Genomic DNA, 22,367 nt, shown 5'->3' with positions numbered 1-22,367 from the left:
ATATATATATATATATTTAATGTCTATTTGGGACTTGTCAGCCTTCTGCTCTATACACCCTGGTGTGTGTTCCCATAGGCTGCAGCCTATTCTGCAAGGCGGGGCAAAGAGCTATAATTGTATGTGTAGTGCAAACTACTCTAAAGCTCGATTTAGAAATTGGTTTATTTAAAAAAATTACAGTTGTTTGATTTTCTGATAGTTAATGTGGTCAAATCGACAATCATTTTTAAACACTGTGAGGAAAATTATAAAAGAAGCAGGATGGAAATTTTTTCTCAAACAAAATTCTAACAGTGAATGTGGTTTTCGTTCGAGAAACTCCATTCATTCCAGAACTGAATGTTAAAAGCACAGCATTATCTTCCCTGACCTGGGCAGCAATAGTTGTAATCCAGTTTGAAACCAGGATTTTAACTTCTTTGGTATCCCAGTATGGTGCGTACATGAGTGAGGACAAGCTAAAGAGAATCATGAGTCCCCATCATCCAATGCTGTGCAGAATGCCATAAACCATAATGGCTGGTACCCATTCTCACCCTGAATGCATTGGGCTATAAAAGAGAAATGCTGCACTGACAGAAGGACGGATGCTTCAACCTGGACAGTGAAAACACAACCTTTGCTTTATATGAGGTATACCATTGCATTACCCATATTGATGCTGCAGTTCATGTGGTACCATGTTGCTGTGTTTTCTAATAAATTTGCACCTACCCTTTAGTCATACAGATAGTATTCAGACAGTGTAGACTTGTGCTAGAGGTGGTTAGGAATCGTCGTGACTAGGCCTGTTAGTAAAGGCAGCGAAGCCACAAGGATGTTCAGGCAGTGGGACTTGAAACCAGCGTATGTGAATGAGATTGTTATAGCACACTCAGTTTACCATATTCAGCTGGAAAGTGTTTACTGGACTTGCACTTTGGGTTACAGTTTACTTACATTTTCTTTTCTTTTGATATTACAGACCAGGTACAACCCAACAGAATCCTGCTTCCAAGAAAGCCAAGATCAACCGCTCCAGCAATACCATTGAAAGATTTTTTAAATAATTTCTAAGGTTGCATGAATTGAGATTTTCAGGATACAATGATCATGTAGACAACAATACTTAGATATTATTATGTTAATTGTGAAATGCTTTATGGTATTCGGCAGTGACATGTTATCCACTGTGATTTATTTCTCCTGGCTTTTATACATTAGGTCTGATTCAAAAAGTTTCTGAAAGAATATTGGTTTGTGGTGCCCCTTAGCCATATTGTCCCTTTTTGTCCCTTTTATGTTTCCAGCTTTGAGATAAAGGTGATGTTTTGGTTGACTGGTGTGAACCACGTACCCCATTATTCTGTAAGACACATTGGTAAATTTGTTTTCTCATCTCTGTGACAATTCTTCTGGTAAGCAAAATGAAAAGTCTTGACTGCCATAAATACCGCAACCATGGGGAATTGATGGAGCACCCTGTTTTAGCCAGTGTGGAAGTATATCATGTCTATCCATTCTTCATGCTACCCAAACTTAGAAAAAAAACTGGCTGATTGAGCTTTAGGAATTTATATTGAATGAGGCCCAAAAATCTATCAAGGCCACGCTTCCTTATATAGTGTAGAAGAGTAGTTAACATCTTACAGTGACGCAGTCACTACAGGGTTACTTTTAGCCAAGAGGTCACCTGTAATGGAAGCATTCATATCCTTACCTTTCTGGCAGCCGGTGTATTGAAAAGCCTCTGCATCTTTGCTCCCCGCAAGTATTGGACCTACAGATGAGTTGAATACATGCTGCCCTTGTGGTTCCCCCCCTGCCGGATCATACGTTATTATACAATGAACGAGCCAGTGAACGGCACCATAGCGACCAGAGGGGGGAGCAAGTACTGTACAGCACTGGAAGTGTAAAATACTTGCATTGGCTGAGGAGCAGAGAAGCGGCAGTTTTGGACCTACAGATGAGTCGAGGAGCACAGAAGCGGCAGCTTTCCAATACACAGGCTGCTGGAAAGGTAAGTATAGAAACGCTTCTCATTACAGATTACCTTTTGGCTAAAAGTGACCCTGTGATGACAGGGTTACATGAAATATTCTTTTTCTTCTTCCCTTGTTTTGTACAGGTTTCTGAAGCATTCATTGTACTCTGTAAAAAATGTAGCAATGTTGTTTGTTACTCTCGGGTAATTGGTACATGGCATACTGTATCCATGTGAACATTTCATTGTCTGCTGTAGGAGGAACCATACCACCATGGCAATGAGTAAACTTTTTATCTTTTTGTTTTAAACAGAATGGATTCTTAAATGCTCCTACAGGCAATATTGACCAAAAAAGAATACTATTTATAAAGATTACTTTTTCCATATGCCTTTCAGCATCTGCTTATCAGACAAGTGGTGTTATGCTTTCAAACCCCCGTTCAAGGAACTAAATATCTGAGTTATCCAGTGCAGGATAGATATTCTTTGAGTGATGATGCAGTAAAATGTCTGACTTCCTGTTATGGTCTCTGAATTGTTTCTGCCAGATCATTGCACAACCACGATCGTAGACTTATTTATTTACATGTTCCTCATTATCTATTCTAATTTAAACATGGTACCATCAATGTAATGATGTTTATTTAATAATAATAATGCAGAGATTTATATGAAGAGCATATTTTACCTGAAATATTTATTTAACTGGAATTTTCAATTTGCATAGTTGAAATTATTCATTATAAACTTATATCGATTTGATGTGGATGGTACAACGAGGCCCAATAATATTTTATATGTTAATGTTTATTTAATGTTTAAGTGTGTGTATATTAGTAATGTGCATTTGGTCACAACATTATTTAAGGGAATGGAGCCAATATAGTGAATGCCTCAGAGTGTACTATGCAACCACATGGAACAAGTTATGTGGGTTTTGATGATATGACATTTTTAAAGAAGTTCTCTAGAAAAGAGGAAGGAGTGCTCCTTTTTAGAGCCCCTCCAGAACAAAGGGCTGTTTGTAGGTCCCAGGCCAACTCTGAAATCAGCTGTGCTGAGATGGGCATGTTGTTAGGAGAGAGCAATACAGCAATAATCTGCTGGCCTAAGAATTGTGCCTCTGGCATCTGTTTACAGAATCTTTTTAATACTTATTTATTTTATACATCATGGGAATTATCCAACTGTTGTTAATATAATTGTTATATTTGTTAAATATGTATGTTTTGTATTAAAATCACTTTCACAAAACACTTATTGTATATTTAGACTCCCTTTTATTTAAAAAAAAAAGGGAATTGGTGACACTATATTTTTGTGTAACGTTAAAAAGTGCCAGAGCTGCCACATACACATAGGTATGCTGTTAAAGTGACACTATATATACTCAGGACTGAAATGTTAAAAGTGCATTCAAGTACATTACCTATTATCAATAATGTATCTTATTTGTGTATCACTCGGCTGCAGATCCTTAAATCATCTCTGAATTGGTGAAAGGCACCACCGCTCTCAGCATACTCCTGTAATGGGCTACGATCTCAATACAAATTAGTAAATTAAATGTGAGATTGTAGTCCAATACGGGAGCGAGCTTGGAGCGGTGACTACTTTACAACACACACAGGGACCATGGGGAACAAAAGTAGCCACCCTCCAGAAGGAAGGACAGTGTCGGCACCAACTCAGAGGATTTGAGGATCTACAGCCGAGTGATACACAAATAAGATACATTTTTATTAATAGTTAAGGAACTTTAATGTATTTTTCAGATATAACTCCTGAGTTTAGTGTCACTTTAACTTTAAGCACAAGGAGGACAACACAAACCTTTTATCTCTACCTCTAACATCTTATACTTTCAGAAATGATAGTTATCATCAATCCACACATTTGATCTACATTTATTATTTTTTTTAAAAAAGGCGCGTCTTTAAAGGAGAACTATGGTGTCAGGGCTTTTCCCCATAGTTCTCCTAAGGGTAACGGGGGACACAAACCTCCCGTCTCCCAAAACTCAGTATACCGCGAGCTACAGCTGGCGGTATACTGAGACGCCGCAGCCGGAACGGATCTCGACATCGATGTCTGGATCCGCCCAGCTGCGCGAGTGACAGCTGGCTCTGCCTATCTAGAGGCAGAGCCAGCTGTACCCGCCACCTCCCAGTCTGTTCCGCCAGTCAGCGCTGGAGGGGGGGAATCCCTTCAGGGCGCCGTGAGTGACAGTCACAGCTTTGCAGGGACAGGATCGAGAAGTGAGCGAGCGACGCTATGTGTTCACTCCCTTACCGATCTATTGAGCCGACCTGTGACAGTTTCATTGTCACAGGTCGGCTAGAACTTTGCGGCTGAGTGATTTTCACTCGCCTCATAATTCTCCTTTAATACTACTCTGCATCCTCCATCATAATAGTCTTGTTTGTCCTCTAAAACCACAACTCCACGTTAGAGTTGGATTGTTTCCACAAAGCTGGGACATGCCCAGGCAGTGTCTAAAAGGTGTATAATTTTTCTGTGAAAAGTTGTTAGGATGGAGAAGACATGTGGCTGGATGAATGTCCAAGTGAACATCTGTGGTTTTGTGAATGACGTCTGTGACTTCCCTCCAGAAGGAATGTAGCACCGGGGATTTTAACTCTTGCTGTGGAAAACAGTAACCTCACCAGGTAGGCTCTTGCACTACATAGTAATTGGGGAACCTAAAGGAAATTATAGCTTGGGCTGTAACTTGCCATCTTATAGAGACAGACCTCTGTCCAAATTTATCTAGAAGATTGTAAGATTTCTCGATTGTGCATTACAGGACACAGCACGTTAATTGTTGGCCAGCAATACTGTATGACCTCAGAGACCGTACAGCTAAAATATTTACATCTGCTGTTTTGTACCCAATAGAGTTTCTTCACAGATAAGCACACTTATTGCATATATGTACAGTATATACAGTATTCTTTTGATAAGTTTGTATAATATCAAGCAGAATTCTGCATCAAATATTCAAAGGACAAACAGGATAGAATTATTTCATTCTAATTTGCGAGCTCCTATAAGGTGGCCTCCCCCCCATCCTTCTAAGAAGAGTCTGCCAGCAGTATGGTTTATAGTTGTCTGTATCATATAAAGTTTGTTGTAGATGTAATTCAGTCGATTAAATGGAACACAGCCTTAGCAGTACATCATCCATCCACCATGAACCAGTCTTTGCAGACTCCTATAAGACAGCCCGTGCCCCTTTTTTTTTATAGAAGGGACTCAATAGCATGGTTTATATTTATCTATATCATACAAAGGTTATTGTAGATGGTATTAAATCCGATGGAATGTAGCATGAACAATATCACATTAATCAATTTTGACTATAGCCCATCAATACTGTAGGTATATAGATTCCACAACAGCGGATATATTTAACTCTGTTTAAAGAGTGGAAGTTTTTCACGGCACTCAAAGGGTGCCTATGGTCACAACAAGTAAATCTGTATTTCTATATTGAATTTCCATTAAGTTCTATCCTTCTCCTAATAACCTCATTACTAGCGCTCACTACTCAATAGGGAATATAAAGAAGCCAAACAGCAACGGTCTGTGAGTAGCTCCAAATCATATAAGAATTTATTTAACACGTGTGGGGACTCTGCTTACACTTGAGATACCCCCAACGTCAATTGATCGTATAGAGTTTTTATAGATTCACACATCAAGATAAAGATTGTACTTGCACATCATTGGTCAAGTAACCAAATATCCAATCATATTAAGGATTTAAAATACATCCAATCACAGAATAGCATTAGATAAGTCTGTTACATAAACCATATATCAGGTGTCTAGTTTAGATAAGACCGAAAACCACCTAAAATGGTCAATTCTCCTCCATTGACTCCCATTAAAATATCTTAAGATGGCGGCTGGCATCTCACCAAGAGGAGCGTCTCATAGTCACAAGTATTATAAGCAAGTTGTGTACACTAAACTGTAAAATGTTTCATTGTTCTAAACTGTTTATTTAATACAGGGGTGCCCATTAGGTAGATCGTGATCTACCAGTAGCTCTCAAAGCTGATGCTGGTAGATCACGAAGGGTGTGAATGGCGGCCCTTTTATTCCATTTTGGCATATTTATTTAGCTGTGCACACATGATTACCTATTAGCCTGAGTCTGCTGAGACAGCCAGGGGAGAGAGCGAGGGGAGACAGCCAAGAGAGCGAAGAGAGACAGCCAGGAGAGAGAACGAGAGAGGGACGTTTTTTTTTGTTGGTAGATCTCATGTAGCTTGTTATTTGAAAAGTAGATCTTAACACAAAAATTGTGGGCACCCCTGATTTAAAGGAGAACTCACCTCATAGTTCTAGCAGACCTGTGACAATGAGACTGTCACAGGTCGACTCAGTAGATCGGGAGGTGAGCGAACACATACCGGCGTTCGCTCACCTCTCGATCCTGTCACGGCTCTCTGCCGTGACAGGGGAGGGGCTGGATTTCCCCCTCCCATCTGCCAGTGCTGACTGGCGGAACGGACGGGGGAGGGGGCGGGTACAGCTGGCTCTGCCTCTAGATAGGCGCAGCCAGCTGGGTGGATGGATCCCGCCACAATTGTCGGGATCCGCTTCAGCTGCGGCGTCTCAGTATAGCTCGCGGTATACTGAGCCTAGGGTGACGGGAGGACGTTAGTTTGTGTCCTCCCGTTACCCAAAGGAGAACTATGGGGAAAAGCCTTAACCCCATAGTTCTCCTTTAATACTATATATATATATTCCTTTCTAAAATATAAAATACAGGTAGGCTGTGTCTGCAGAGTGGAATATGTTTCAACGTTCACTCTAGGTGTCCTCTCACTCGTGTCTTTTCTTATACCTTGTTTACTTAACAATCTTATGTACTGAGGCCTCGTTCACACCATCCTCAGCGCGTTCCAGCCAGCTCAGTTTGTTGTGGGGCGGGAGGGATGCAAGCACTATTTTTTCGGACCGGAGCGCAGGCATTGATGTGCCTTGCATTCCCGTGCGGCCAAACGCAGTGCGGCCGGAAGGCGTGTCTACGGTGCCATTCACTTCAATGGCCACAATCGAGCCAGAACGAATTGAGGATGGTGTGAACAAGGCCTTAGATACATTTCACAATATGTTTCAACCTGATATAACAGAGGTTTGACCATGTGATTCAGCAGGGATCATTAATTCTCCCTACACACTACGTAAATGGGATTTTTTTTCAACTAAGCTTTGGTTCTTGCATTCTACAGAAACAACTCTACTACTGTATGTATTCCTATTACAATGCTGATGTTCTAACGGGAGAGGATATGCTGGGACTTTACAACTGCTTCAGTTCCTTGAATGGGTAATCTCCATATGAACAGCCAGTCAGATACAAGCATCGAGGTGAACATCCAGAGCTCATAAAGCAAATGTGTTTATAATGTTTATAATGTTAAGCCTGAACAATCCACCTTGCAAAGATGCTCATATGTAGTATATGGAGACTTTTGGAAGACATAATTTCACATTTCATGCAGTGTCAGTCTATCTAGCTTGAATCCCAATTACATTTAGCCTATAAAATTGATGATATGCAAGTATGCCACGCTTCTAAAACATATCCGAATGTCACACTTAATGCAAAGTCAAACCACAGCGCTTATAATGTCAGATGTACAGAATTTGTTTGCAGTATTTATTAAAACCAGAGCTCTGCATTCTATCAGTCTGCATAGATCATGAAATCATATGCTCAAAACAAATGGCAGTCCCTGAGGGTAGAATATTCTTAAATAGATAAGCCTTTAACCTTTCTTGCTACCTGATTATAAAATTGCTTTTGATATGATTGTAAAGAGCAGCCTTTCCTTCTCTGGGTTTATTTAAAGTTCATGTTAGTTTTGAGCTTTTTTTTTTTTTCTTTTTTCTTGTAAACACATAAAGAGGGTTCTGATATCATTTTTTGATTGACTGTAAGTCACCCACGACTCTGGACTTTTGGAGTGTAGTGTGATTTAAAATGTTAAAAAATCATTACATGCCTTTATATAAGTTTCGAAATGTCCTATAAATGTATATATGTCATTCCTTTATAGCAGCATGCGGCCGCAACCATTATAACTGGATTGTACTATTTCTGTACTCTCTCCAAAACATTTACCATGGCTAAAGCGTCCATTTTTTTTATACCTAAAGAGGTAATCCGTTAAACTATGTAGTTGTTGGGACTATAAAGAAAATTATATAATCAGATTGCAAGATGTATAGCCAGTTTTAGGTCCCAATCACACAATGTTATATGGAAACTGCATGCAGATTCTTGTGTTCATGTTAAAGGAGAAATATTTGGAGAGTAAAATAAACTCTCTCCAACACTTCAGGGCAGTGTGATACACTGCAGCTGTCACACATCAGCTCTAAAGATCGAGAGCTGAGCAATCACGAACCACTGATCACTTGGCTCATGGCTTCTCCCTGAAGAGCATGGTGACTGTCAATCACCGCTCCCTGCAGGGATTCACATTAATATATTAGTGAATGTATTCGTGTGACCCAAAAGAGGACTAGAGCCAAAAAAAAGGTTTAGCTTTACTTCTCTTTTAATATCTCTTCTTTTCAGATGCCTCTAAATTCAGTAAAACATGCAAATCAGTACATACCACACCTCTTCCTCTAAAGAAATACCTTGCCATGCACTCCTAATAGTTCAGTTAGAAACATATTTGCTTTTGCAAGTGCTTATATTTGTCATATTTGCCATGGCGTTCCTAGCAACCAATGACAATATTGCGCTTCCCACTGAGCACTGAAGGAGGACGGAAGAATATCTTCCGTCCTCTTCATCTACCCGTAGCCAGCTCCAGCTTCCAACTACCAGCCTCTGGGACCTTCCCATCTCCACATTTTGGTCTCTAGCCCCCGCCCAGCCCCACCCCCGACTCCTTCCAGCTCCACCCCCTGGCGTTGGCTTCGTGCCCTGCCTCCCGACAGGTAGCTAGAATAATGAAAAAAAGTACTATTAAGGGGCACTCTGAGGGCCCATAGGGGACAACCAGTGTAAGGGGGCACTCTGATAGGGACAACTAATTATTACTTGCCTCCATCAAGGTTCCCTTTATATTAGTTGTCCCCATCAACGTGTCCCCTTACTTTTACAATTAATGTAAGGGGGCACACTGATAGGGACAGCCAGTGTAAGGGGGCACTCTGATTATTGTAATTATTAATTATAGACCCTCCATAAATCTTCTATAGGATTAAGGTCTGGAGACTGGCTAGGCCTCTCCATGACCTTAATGTGCTTCTTCTTGAGCCACTGCTTTGTTGCCCTGGTTGTATGTTTTGGGTCATTCTCATGCTGAAAGACCCATTCACGGCCCATCTTCAGTATTCTGGCTGAGGGAAGGAGCTTCTCATATAAGATTTTACAATACATGCCCGTCCATTGGCCCTTCAATGCGGCAAAGTCAGCCTGTACCTTTAGCAGAGAAACAGCCCCAAAGCATAATGTTTCCACCTACGTGCTTGACTGTAGGGATGGTGTTCTTAGGGACATAGTCAGCATTTTTCTTCCTCCAAACACGGCGAGTCGAGTTATTGCCAAAGAGCTCAATTTTGGTCTCATCTGACCGCAGCACTTTCTCCCAATCCTTCTCTGAATCATTTAGATGTCCATGGCTTAGCCGGCTACTGATGAGGAGCTGCATGAAATCGCAGGATGTGTTTGACCCCTTGAAGGGATGTACGCATGGTTTCTCAAGCTCTTGGTTCTCCAAATTTCAGTTAATATATATGTTCAAGTAGAACTCCAGACACACATTTAATTGATAATAAAAATGTATTTATTAATTTTATTAAGTTTAAAAAAAAAAAAGTTATTCTCACTTGATCTTCAAAGCCTCTTGGACCAATCTCTGGAGCCTCTCTTCCCCTTCCCTGCAGTGGTCTAAGGTCCCTGAGTCATCTATACACAGTGTATAGTACGTGAGGACGCAGAGGGACGTACTATCGCTGTAGCGGTGGAGGAGACAGGCTGGAGGGAGCTATGTGACAGCCAGTTGGCTCTGAGGATCGTGTGAGTATAACTTTTTTGTTCTTAATCTAGACAAAATCGCGCAGTTAGCCCTTGCAGTGCGGGGGTAGCCCCACTGCAAGGGATAATAAAATGTGTGCCCAAGTTATTATTATTATACAGGATTTATATAACGCCAGCAGTTTGCGCAGCGCTTTACAAAATTGAGGGAGACAATACAAATAACAATACAATTTCAGTACAGGAGGTAGGAGTTGCAGAGAATGGGGGACACTCTGGAAAAGTCCTGGAGGTGAGCATGCGAGGTGGTAACAAGAGAGCTGGAGGTCTTGGGAAGAGCGAAGGGGGTGGTTATTGTGAGATGAGGTGGGTGATGTATGTTGGGGCGGAGTTGTGGATGACTTTGTAAATTATTGTTAGAATTTTTAATTTTATACGTTGATCAAGTGGGAGTCAGTGGAGCGATTGGCAGAGGGGGGTGGCGGATGCTTATCAGTTGGTAAGATGTATGAGTCTGGCAGCAGTGTTCATGATAGACTGAAGGGGGGATAGCCTGTTTAGTGGTAGGCCAACAAGGAGGGAGTTACAGTAGTCAAGGCGAGATATTACAAGGGAATGAATTAGAAGCTCTGTGATATAATTTGTTAAAAAGGGACAAATTTTGGAAATATTACGGAGGTTGAGTCGGCAAGATTTGGATAGTGATTGGATGTAGGGCTTAAAGGAAAGCTCAGAATCAAGGATTACTCCGAGCCCCCTGGCTTGATGGGAGGGGTTGATTGTAGTGCTGTTGATTGTGATGGAGAAGTTGGGGGAGGGTATACGAAGAAGAGGAAATAAGTTCAGTTTTGGACAGATTTAGAGGAAGTGGTGTAACATCCACGTAGATACTGTACAGTATGTCAGTGAGTAGGTTAGTGATGCGTGAAGAGATAGAAGGGGTGAGCTGAAGGGTAGAGAGATTCTGTATATCAAATACTACATGCATTTACCAAAATGTTCAAGAGTTGCCTCATTTGTTCGTGAAGCATTGTAACAACAAGACATAGGAGGGGATTTATAGAAACTGGAGTTAATGTGAAAGGCAAAGTATTGGGAGAGAAAAATCTGCTCTTCCCAATACTAGAATACTTGAAAACTGGATCAGACAGAATCTGGAGCAGTTGCCCATAGTAAGCAATAAGCTTCTCTCTTCAGTTTGTTCAGGTACTTGTTAAAAATTAAAGGAGAACTATAAGGTGAGTGCTTTTTCACTCACCTCATAGTTCTAGCCGACCTGTGACAATGATACTGTCACAGGTCGGCTCAGTAGATCGGGAGGTGAGCGAACACATACCGGCGTTCGCTCACCTCTCGATCCTGTCACGGCTCTCTGCCGTGACAGGGGGATGGAGCTGGATTCCCCTATCCCCACTCCCATCTGCCAGCGCTGACTGGCGGAACGGACGGGGGAGGGGCGGGTACAGCTGGCTCTGCCTCTAGATAGGCAGAGCCAGCTGTCACTCACGCAGCTGGACGGATTCCGTCATCTACATCGGGATCCGCTGCGGCGTCTCAGTATACCGCGAGCTGCAGCTCGCGGTATACTGAGCTTAGGGTAATGGGAGGACGCTAGTTTGTGTCCTCCCGTTACCCTAAGGAGAACTATGGGGAAAAACACTGACCCCCCATAGTTCTCCTTTAAAGATAGCAGCTGATTTACTATGGGCAACTACCCTAGATTCTGTATGCTCCAGTTTTGATATATTTCCCTCGTCGTGTTTTAATTACTTACCTTTAGGTGAATGAAGAACATTGCTTGAGCAGTTCCAGTATTATTATTTTTTGGTGAGATGTGGTTTTCTCCATATTAAAAACTTCCAGTCTCAATGAAACAGACTAAACTAATTGGAAACATTTACTCTTTGATTGGAACACTTGAGTCCAGTGACCCTCTGTTAATGAAGTTATAATAAAAGACATTCACATCCTTTTTCTATCAACGAGTCATTTGCTCAAAATACATTAGCAATGTAAAATGTGGTGTGTTTGACTGTATCTGTTTATTTGGCTATATTTATTATTATGACTTGCATTAATAAGTAAGTTAATTTAACTGTTTTTTATGTGGATACAGAAAGTTTTTCTAACCTTTCTTTTTTATTCCATTCAGTCGAATAAACTCTTACGCAAATGTTTAAGTTATTTTGAAGAATGGACCGTAAGTACAGAAATGGTTATTAATGGAACAAGTGGCTGATGGATGCTGTTGAACTTATGTGGTTTGGTTTTCTTTCACTGAGGTAGAGATAGCACAATGGTAAAATAGAAAAATTCAAAAGAAGCAAAGTCAAATAGACTTCATGCTCCTGAGAACACCCAAAGTTCTTTCAATGTACAACTAAATAGCACAACCCTACATTCAGTTCCAACTGACTACAAAAAAATAACACTGAACAAACAAGAAGGGTGATGTTAGAAATATGCTGAAGAAGCAAACAAAAGAGGTCAAGAAAAAAAAAAGGTATTTTTGGTAGAAATAAAGGAGAAACTTTTTTTTTGCTGAAATAGGAACTTTTCAGTTAATAAACTAGGACATCTAGGATGGTGATAGATGGATGTGTGTTTTACATAAGAATGCCCGGAGATGAAAGACTTACCTGTCCTCCATTAGGTCATGTTACCTGTGGAGCATGTTGCAATCTTCATCTGACGGAACATACAACTAATTCCATACACCATGCGATTATCGTTTGGAAATCGAACACGATCAGGTTTTCGTATGATAATCGGGAAGTTGATGGAAAGTGAACGATGACAATTACTGAACTCCTGGCCGAATTTCCTCGATCGGTCAGGCTGGAAAACGTTTTTTGAATCGTACGAGAATCGGTGCCTTAGTGGCGTTTTCCATGCGAAATTCGGTCAGTTAGTATTGGTAACGAACGATAATCGAAATCGACATTGCTCTGTGCATGATGGGGTATTCAAACACAAATTGAATGATGGTTCAATGAAGGCACGAAAGAAATCGAACGATAATCGCAAGGTGTATGGCCAGCTTTAGAAGCACTTGATTTTTCTGGAAATGAACCCCATATGGCCAATTCTTTAGCTTTACTTGCTTTTTGTAGGCCATGTAAGACCACCTTGGGCCTATGGCAGTCTCTAGAAAACGGAACAATGCTCCCTGCAGATTTGGTGTAAAAAATATTAGGATCCTGAAAGAGGAAAAGTAAGACTTAAAGGAGAACTATGAGGCGAGTGAAAATCACTCAACCTCATAGTTCGAGCCGACATGTGACAATAAAACTGTCACACGTTGGCTCAATAGATAGATGCATACCGTCGCTCGCTCACTTCTCAATCATCTCCCTGCAGAGAGTGGTGACTGTCAGTCACGGCTCCCTGCAGGGATTCCCCCCTCCCCGCTCTGATCCTCCCGCGCTGACTAGAGGAATGGACGGGCGAGGGTACAGCTGGCTCTGCTTCTAGATAGGCAGAACCAGCTGTCACGCAGCTGGGTGGACCTTGACAGCATTGTCGGGCTCCATCCCGGCTGCGGTGGTCTCAGTATAATGCGAGCTGTAGCTCACGATATACTGATCTTTGGGTCACGGGAGGACACTAGTATATGTCCTCCCGTGACCCTAAGGAGAACTATGGGGAAAAACACTTACCCCATAGTTCTCTTTTAAGACACCCATACACAAAGGCTGCTGATCCTTCCAGCCAGTGGTTAGGCTCTTGAACGCTCATTTTTTTCAACATGGTTGTTTACAGCAGTGATTGTGGGACTTGTGAGAGGAAATATGGATGGCTTTCTAGTAGTAGCTCCACACTAGCTGCCATTTGTGCTGTGGACTGTGCTGATCTATACCAGAAATGAATCTTCAATATTGACAGGAGCAGTGGCGGAACTATCGCCATAGCGAACCAGTCGGCCGCTATGGGGCCAGGACCACGAACCGAGAGGTCCCCCTGATGCCATGCAGGCCGTCTGGGTCTCTATGGCATCGCAGGCTGCAGGACTGTCACTGGTGGCTGTGAGAAGGAACGCACCGCTGCCCAGATCACTGACAACCTTTGTGATCTGTGCAGCGGTCAGGGCCTGGCATCGGCAGTGGAGGAGGCCGTGGCTGGCAGTGGAAGAGGCTGACAGCGCATTGGGGCTGACAGGAAGGAGGTGTGCAGGGGTGTGAGCAGCCCACCTGAGACCCTGCAGAGCCCACCATAGAGAGGCTGTGTGGTATCTCAGCTGTGCGGGGTCTCAAGTGGGCTCTGCAGGGTGTCAGGTGGGCAGTGCGGGGTCTATAGTATGTGCGGGGTCTCAAGTGGGCTCTGCAGGGTTTCAGGTGGGCTGTGTGGGGTCTATGGTATGTGCGGGGTCTCAAGTGGGTTGTGCGGGGTCTCAGGTGGGCTCTGCAGGCTGTCAGGTTGGCTGTGTGGGGGTCTCTGGTATGTGCAGGGTCTCAAGTGGGCTCTGCATACAAAATTTTGCTATGGGGCCCTGTGATTTATAGTTATGCCCCCGGACAGGAGTATACCTGTAATGCATGTGTACCAAAATACTGAATTCCATCAAGTTCATTTACATTAATCATAATTGACCTAATCTTACAGCTTGCACCTGCCATTACACAAAGCAGCTAAGACTGGTCTGAAGAGTTAAAAAGTTTACAGCAGGTAGATATGAGTCATTCCGATCTACCTGAAGGGGAGTCCTATGGCACACCTGTGCAATGACAAAGATAAGCCTAGTCAGGGAGGAGAGACCTGATCAGCAGCCCAGCCCCACTCTCATATTTGAAGTGTACACAAGTAATAGAAAGTGTTACATTGCACAATGCTCTGCATTGTAACACGGCACTGAAAAGGACTATTGGAAAAGTGACTATGAAGACGATTATATACGCATGCTGTTACCTGGTTTCATAAGGATTGCAAGATTTACACTGCATGAAGAAATAGCAAAAGCTGAAAGACAGTGAAACCATGACAAAGGAAGAAGATGGGAAGACAAGACTGGCTGGATGGGGGAGCAATGCTCAAAAGATGCTGGGTAATGTCACCGGCACTGTCACTGGTACTGTCACAGGCCTGGTGCAAACCGTTCGGAATAAAAACAGTCAAGGTCCCACGGAAAATCATGAGATATGTAAGTCACATTCATATAAAGCGGATGTTATTGTACTTGTAGTTGTTGGCTAAGTGCAGATCTTATAATGGCAAAGAGGGTACTGAGAAACATGCCCATCTCTGTTAGAATCATGTGTCTCACAACTTGGCCAAGGGTACAATATGACACATGACCTGGTTTCATTTGCAGATAATTACAGAATTTTTTCTTACATTTTGATAAGCTGCTGAAATACTCAGGGAAGCTTGAGTTGATTGATAAACACGTACTGTAGCTTAATGGAGTACTAGTTCTACAGAGCTTGTGCATGTCAATATCTCTTTAAGGCAAGATCTCCTTTCGGCCATGGGAAAGCTTAATATTTGGTCCCCTTACATGCTTAAATGATAGGGACTGAGGCTTGTGTGTATGAGACCTTCACAAAATAGCTGACAATACAAAAAATGTGCCTTAAGTACAGATTAGATTGTTCTGGCACCATGGTTTCACCAGTCTGTAGTTTAATTGCAGGGCCTGCATGCTTTGGATGCAAAGAAGTTCACAGCACAGGATGAGAGCAGACCTAATTCTGACATAGTGTAACTCTATTAGATCATTAGGAAGCTACACGTATAAGCATTTTCTAATAAATTCAAGGAAAGTCATAGGTTATCCCGATGCTTGCTGGCTTTCAAGGATGAAAATACATTTTAGGCTACACATGGGACATCCAGCAATCTCTCCTTTATGCTGGAGAGGTAAATGGAACTATGTTGCAGACACGGTGGACTTGTGAAAGATTAAAACGTTTTACCAGGTAATTTTGGATGTCTATGAAAAACAAATTGATATTAACGCACCCTAGGAGATTCCAGGCGTATATTCGGGCATATAATAATTTGTTATTTCGGATTCGGACGAACTGCCGAATCAACGGAATTTCACAATTCAGCAAGTTCGTCCCCATTCGAATGCACAGGCATTCGAATTCTAATAATACTTGTTCTTAATACCAAGGAGGCTGCCAAAGAAACGTCATGATACTTGTTCTTAATATCAAGGAGGCTGCCAAAGAAACGTCATGATACTTGTTCCTAATACTAGTTTGTTAAGTTAAATGTGCCATTCTTTTACTCCAAAGCCACATTCAAGCTCCTAGACAGAAAAGCTGAGCCATCTGAGGATTCTCATCTAGGTATTTTGTTTTAGTCCTTTCAATGTGACCTGTTTCTTTAAAAAAACTAACATGCTCTTAAACCTGGAATTAAAATGACTGGCTTTAGTAAATCATACCCTAAGTGAATAACCTGTCAACATAAAGACGCATAACCTGCTGGTTCATACATTCTTGTTTGTCTTGTTTAGTCAGAGCTTTGTTTGATCTAAACCTAAGAAGAGCACTTTCTTTCACAGAGTGCTTTGCATTACTTCTTCAGGTTATTTAGATAAGCAAATTACAAAAACAAAGTGCCATGGACATGTGTAACCCACCATTAAATTCATTAAGCAATGTAATTTCTATTGTCAAGCTTATGACTAATTGCCTGTATCACATGGTTTAGTGGTCAACTGGCGGTACTTACAGTACACTGTTTTGCTGAACATTAATCCACTGGCACATTTACCTATGTTAATGTTCCACCCAGGTTTTTTATCCAGCGCCAGCCGTATTGAACTGGACATTCAGGTTTTAGGTGGTGCCCTCAAGGGGCAGCACAAGACAAAATGGCCACCTCTTGTCCATGTGTCTACTGGATCTATAAACAAATAGAAACCTGTGCAGTGATTCAGTGATGACTCAGATCAAAAGGCGATATGGATAGATTTTACGGAGACAGGTGAATGCAGGAAGCAGTGATAGTTTCTACTATTGTTTGTACTAGGGATGCACCGATACCGGTATTTTGGTACCAAGTACGAGTACCAATAATTTTTTTTGACGTGACGAGGGAGCATGGAGCAGCTTCCCGGCCAATCGGGCAGCGTGTAATGGCGTGCTGCCCGGCTTCCTGATACCGGAAGTACTCGTGCTAGGCATCGGAGCATTTGGGCGAGTACGAGTACTCGCCCAAATACTCTGAATCTGCACCGATATCAATACTAGTATCAGTATCGGTGCATCCCTAGTTTGTACTTATTTTAGATGAAATCATATTTTTATAGACATGTGCGATTCGTTTAGTTCCGAATTGTAATGCATCCAACAGAAATGATGATTTGTCGTGCAAATCTGAATTTCCGATAATGAACATTTTGTATGCATCCAAATTAAGTTTTATTGTGTTAAGCATCAACTTGAAAAAAAAAATCTGAATTTTCGTTAGCGGTAGTACAGTATGTACTTACGAACGAATTTTCGTTGCAGCAAAGTGACATTAGACAAAATGGTCTGGTAGGAATTTTAAGGGGGACCCCAACGTGAAGAAAAGTGGGGTCCCCCCTAAAATTCCAAACCAGACCCTTAATCCGGGCACTGGCCTGGCAGGGCGGGAAAGGGGGGGGATGAGCGAGCGCCAGCCCCCATGCCCACAGACCCCCACAACCACCGGGCCAGGACAAGGTGCTTTTTCAGGGGGTCTCCCCTTGTAAAAGTAACCTCCCCATGTCAAGGCCATGTGGCCTTGTATGACGCAGGGGGGGGGCACTCACTCGTCCCCCCCTTTCCTGAAAGGCCAGTGCCCGGATTAAGGGTCTGGTTTGGAATTTTAGGGGGGATCCCCATGTTTTTTCCCCCTTTTTTTGGCATTGGGGTTCACCATTAAATTCCTACCAGACCTAATGGGTCTGATATGACTTTCAGAGGGAACCCAACGTTTTTTTTTTAAATTGGAGGTCCCACTTAACATTCTTACCAGACCTAAAGGGTCTGGTTTCAATTGGGGGGGGCTCACTGTACCTGATTCCTTCCTCCTTTACCTGATCCCTTCCTCGTTTCCTGTACAGTATTATGCTAGCAAAGTCCTGCACAGGACCTGGCCTTTCTTTTTTATTCTGTTAAATCACTTTTATTAATTTCACTGAATATGAAAGCAAACAATGTATACAATACTTTTAACATTGCGTTACAACACCGTAACGTACAGTAGAGGTTTACAACATTCAATGGTGCATCTATAACCAGTATCATATAAAGTTCACAAAGGAGTGGATAAACCCTCCCTTATATTACGAGCCCATCTACTCATAGACTCTGTGGGGGAGACTCAGGGTAGGATAAGGGAGCGGGGAGGGAGAGGAGGATAGGTTGGTGGGGTAGGTAGGGTAGGTGTCTGTTCCGGAAGCGGGTTCAGCTCACAATTCGGCCAGAGGAAATTTATAGGTCACTGTCCCCTGGTACAGGGAGAATTTTAAAATTTAGATCACAAGCGAATCCAGGTGGAAGGTCGAGGGCATGTAGTGGGCAATCCAGGGTTCCCAGATTCTCTCAAATTTAGTAAGTGTATCGGACTGGACAGCTGACATTTTCTCTAAAAACATAACTTGCGACACTCTCTGCTTGACTCCAGAAAAGGGAACCGTAGCCGTGCGCCAGGATCGAGCAATCACTCTCCTTGCTTCGGTTAAAATGTGGGTGACCAATTTAAACTGAGTCCAAGTACATGTCACTGGTTTCTTACCAAGTAGTGCTTCCACCTGATTTTTCCGACGAATCCTAGGACACTCCCACCATATGTGGATGAAGGAGCCATCCACCTGGCAGCCTCGAAAACAGGATGGAGATCGGGAGGGAACTGCATGGGCTAATCGAAGAGGAACCAAATACCACTGCAGCAGCTGCAGTAGTTTGCTTCCACCGCTAGGACATTGGTAGAGCTCTTTGCAGTCGATGCCCAAATCTGAGACCACGTGGTCTCATCAATAGTATACCCTAATTCCTGTTCCCATTTGGCGGCATAGGGGGGAAGAGACCGTTGTAGAGGGTCCATCAAGGAAGTGTACAGATGAGATCTCAAACCCGGGCCTGGTGTATCAAGCAATATTAACTTTTCAAAGGGCGTCATACTAGTCAGATCCACAGTCGTTCCAGCGCATGTCTTTAAGAAGTGTTTTATCTGTAGATATTGAAAAAGGTCTCTAGTATTAAGTTGATGTTTGGCCTGGAGCTCCGGGAAGGGCACTATACCTGATGTAGTATAGAAATGCCGAGCCTGGACTAGTGAGCGTGCTCTCCATTTATTAAAGGCTGATGGATGATCATATCCTGGCAAGAAAAGGGGGTTCCCTTGTATAGAGACAAGAGGAGTGTGTGGAGATATCCATCTGTGGGATACCTCCAGGGCATCCCAAAGGCGAAGGGTAGTTTTGGTGATCGGACAAGTTACATTTGTCCGCATTTTCGGGGGTATCCACGGGAGGTTGATCAGAAGTGTGGGATCACATAGGTATGCCTCCAAGGAGACCCACAAGGGAACCTCCCTCTGTGAGTGCCAGGTAAGCAGGGGGACCATTTGGGCAGCTGCGTAATACTTTTGAAACAGCGGGAGTCCCAGGCCCCCTTGGGCTTTGGAGCGGTAGAGGACCGATCGAGCTATTCTAGGGATGGAGCCGGACCAGATGAATCTTAGAATGCGACTCTGGAGAAGTCTTAGGTCTCGTTCACACCTAGGCGTATTGCATATGCGCGTCTGTCGCGCGTTTTTTTACCGCGATTCGCGGTAAAAAAGTCGCGCGACAAACGACCGTTTCCGAAGGCTACTTGGCTGTATCCCAATGGAAATGCGCAACAAAACGGCCCAAAGTAGTACATGTACCTTTTCAGGCGTGGGCCGTTTTGTAGCGCGTTAGGGACGGGCGGAAATACGCCCAGGTGGGAACGAGACCATTGAATACAATGGGATTTATATTTTTGAGCGTTTTGTAGAGCGTTCGTCGAGCGTAGAACGCGCTACAAAACGTTCAGGTGTGAACGAGGGCTTAGTCTAAAAGCTAGGATAGGGATAGGTAGGACTCTAACAAAGTACAAAAATTTAGGAAGGTGGGACATCTTCACGGCTGTAATTCTACCTAACCAGGATATATGATGTTTACTCCACGAATCCAGTAGTGAGAGCAGGTGAGCGAACAGTTTTGGATAATTGGCTCCATACAAGGTATCATACGTCGGGATTAGGTGGATGCCTAAATAGGGAAGGGCTGACTATACCCATGAGTAGGGAAAGGAGCTTTTTAAGGAATTGCACAGGGTGGGGGATAACAATTAAGCAAAAAGATGTAACCAGCTAGAAAGTAGCTGATTGAAAGAGGTTAACTGAGGATCTGGACAAGCAAAAAAGTACAAATTTATTTGATAAATATCAGTTAAGACATAGCCTTTTGTTCAACAACTACCGTTAAAAACATTAAAGCATGACAATCAATTTCTTATCAACCTATAAATAGACAGTTGGGTATCAATATAAAGTGCTCTCATTTGTGTTACACTTGTATCACGACCTTTGAGAGGTGAAAGAGACCGGTGTACTCAATGTGCTGATAACGGTCTAATTCTCGTCAATCGTATCTCTATATGGAAAACCTGTGGGTAAAGGGCTTTGGTGGCTCCAGAGATCAAATAATTAAATGAAAAACCAAAATCCTTGTAGGATAACTTAATTTAAAATATTAAATTCAATTGTGTATCTCCTTTACTTGTAATCTCAACTTGACGAGTATTCACAAGAAATCAGTCATTATATGAATCTTTTGGTTTAAGTCAAAGAAACCACCAGCCGTGTGTACGGTTAACCCTTGTTTCGCTGACTCAGTGGAATCCAATTTTGCGTACGGAGTAACTTGGAGATGGAGGCTTTTTAAAGTAAAAAGAATGGATAAGGTAACAAAACGGATACTGAACTCCTTGTGGAATTACCCGACTGATATTTGGTAACTTTAGATGTATTTCTTCTTTCCTTTTAATCTTAATTCTTTAGGTATTTACAAGGTTACCGTTGTTGCATAGTTTCCTTGTTTTCTATTTGTCGTTAAAGCCGCCAGCATATATTTGGACGTGTGTGCAGTTAACTCCTTCTTAACTGGCTGGAAATGAGCTGATGGTAATGTTCTAAAAATGTGGTAATGCTGAGTTCATCTTGTTATAGGTTACTTTTAAATCGCAAAGTCACTAAACGTTAACTGTCTGTTTATCTCTTGTTGCCCCTGTATTTGTTGGGGGACTTTTTCAAGAGTGATATTTACGTTGATGAACAGACAGCCCTGCCAGGATACACAACAGCAAATGGAAGTAAATCTCTCCAAAGTGAACAGAGAATTGTCACAGGAACAAGTGTCCCCATGGTAGTATTTTCCCTCACCTATTGTTGGATTTCCTTCACTTTCTGTCTTGGTTGTAGTGATCACCAGGAACCACTATGGGGTGACTATTGGTGATAGGTAGATGGGGAACTCTTCCTAGTAGGCAACAATCAAAACCTGACAGAAGGTTTACCCTCCCCTTCTCTATTAAAAAAATAAAATAAAATAAATTTCCTTTACATACACTGTAGCCAGGTATAGTACTGGGAGTCAGACATGGAAGCCAGCAAAAAATTGGTTTAGTTTCGTTTCGATTGATTTGTTATTTTGTTTTTCGGGATTTGGGTCTGAAAGTCAATTCGTTTTGGCATTCGGATGAATCCAAATTTCCGTTAATTACGAATGAGTGACATGATCATTACAAACGAAAATTATTTGCAGAAAAGGGACATTAAATGTTTACTTTGTTTCTTTTTAATCTCTGATACTCAACAGAAACAAAAAAAACAAGCAACAGCGTGGTGTTCCCCAACAATTAATACCAGAACCTTTAGGTCTGGCAGGAATTTTAAGGGGAACCCCATAAAAATGTGGGATCCCCCCAAAATCCCTTACCAGACCCTTAACCTTGGCAGCAGGAAAGGGGAGGTGGGACGAGTGAGCGCCCCCCCCCTTACCTCCACCATACCAGGCCAGATGCCCTTGACATTGGGAGGGTGTTTTTCCAGGCGGACCCCTTGGAAAAACACCTTGTCCCCATCCTGAGTGGGGCTAGTCCTAAACTGCAACGGTTAAGTGCGTCTAGGGATGAAACCTCTAAACCAGCTTGCTCTTAGACCGGTCCCTGGAGCCTCTTTCTGTATAATTGGATGTGAGGACGCTGAGGGATACATCATTTGCTGCAGCATAGTAGAAGAGAGACTGGAAGGAGTGCTGTGACAGCTAGGCGGCTCCAAGGATCAGGTGGGAATTACTCTGTTATTTTCCTCCCCAGACCAAAAAGAGCAGTTATCCACTGTAGTGCAGGGGTAGCCCCGATGGCTCAAGCAGTG

The 22,367-nt window shown here is 42.5% G+C and overlaps 2 protein-coding genes across 2 annotated transcripts in view; both read left to right on the top strand.

Moving 5' to 3' along the window:
- The window catches only part of POLK (DNA polymerase kappa), a 39,445-nt gene extending 38,287 nt beyond the window's left edge, over positions 1–1,158 (top strand). Inside the window, exon 14 of the mRNA XM_018567836.1 lies at positions 968–1,158. Coding sequence (XP_018423338.1) covers positions 968–1,052 — 85 coding nt within the window. The 3' untranslated portion in view covers positions 1,053–1,158. The remainder of the gene's footprint in view (positions 1–967) is intronic.
- A 13,784-nt stretch (positions 1,159–14,942) lies between these two features.
- ANKDD1B (ankyrin repeat and death domain containing 1B) overlaps positions 14,943–22,367 on the top strand; it is a 45,333-nt gene continuing 37,908 nt past the window's right edge. Inside the window, exon 1 of the mRNA XM_018567833.1 lies at positions 14,943–15,123. Coding sequence (XP_018423335.1) covers positions 14,961–15,123 — 163 coding nt within the window. The 5' untranslated portion in view covers positions 14,943–14,960. The remainder of the gene's footprint in view (positions 15,124–22,367) is intronic.

This window comes from Nanorana parkeri, unplaced genomic scaffold (genome assembly GCF_000935625.1).
Source record: "Nanorana parkeri isolate BGI_ZX_2015 unplaced genomic scaffold, ASM93562v1 scaffold1101, whole genome shotgun sequence".
Taxonomy (NCBI): Eukaryota; Metazoa; Chordata; class Amphibia; order Anura; family Dicroglossidae; genus Nanorana; species Nanorana parkeri.
Note: the sequence above shows the minus strand (reverse complement) of the source record. Positions and strands in the feature narration are given on the sequence as shown.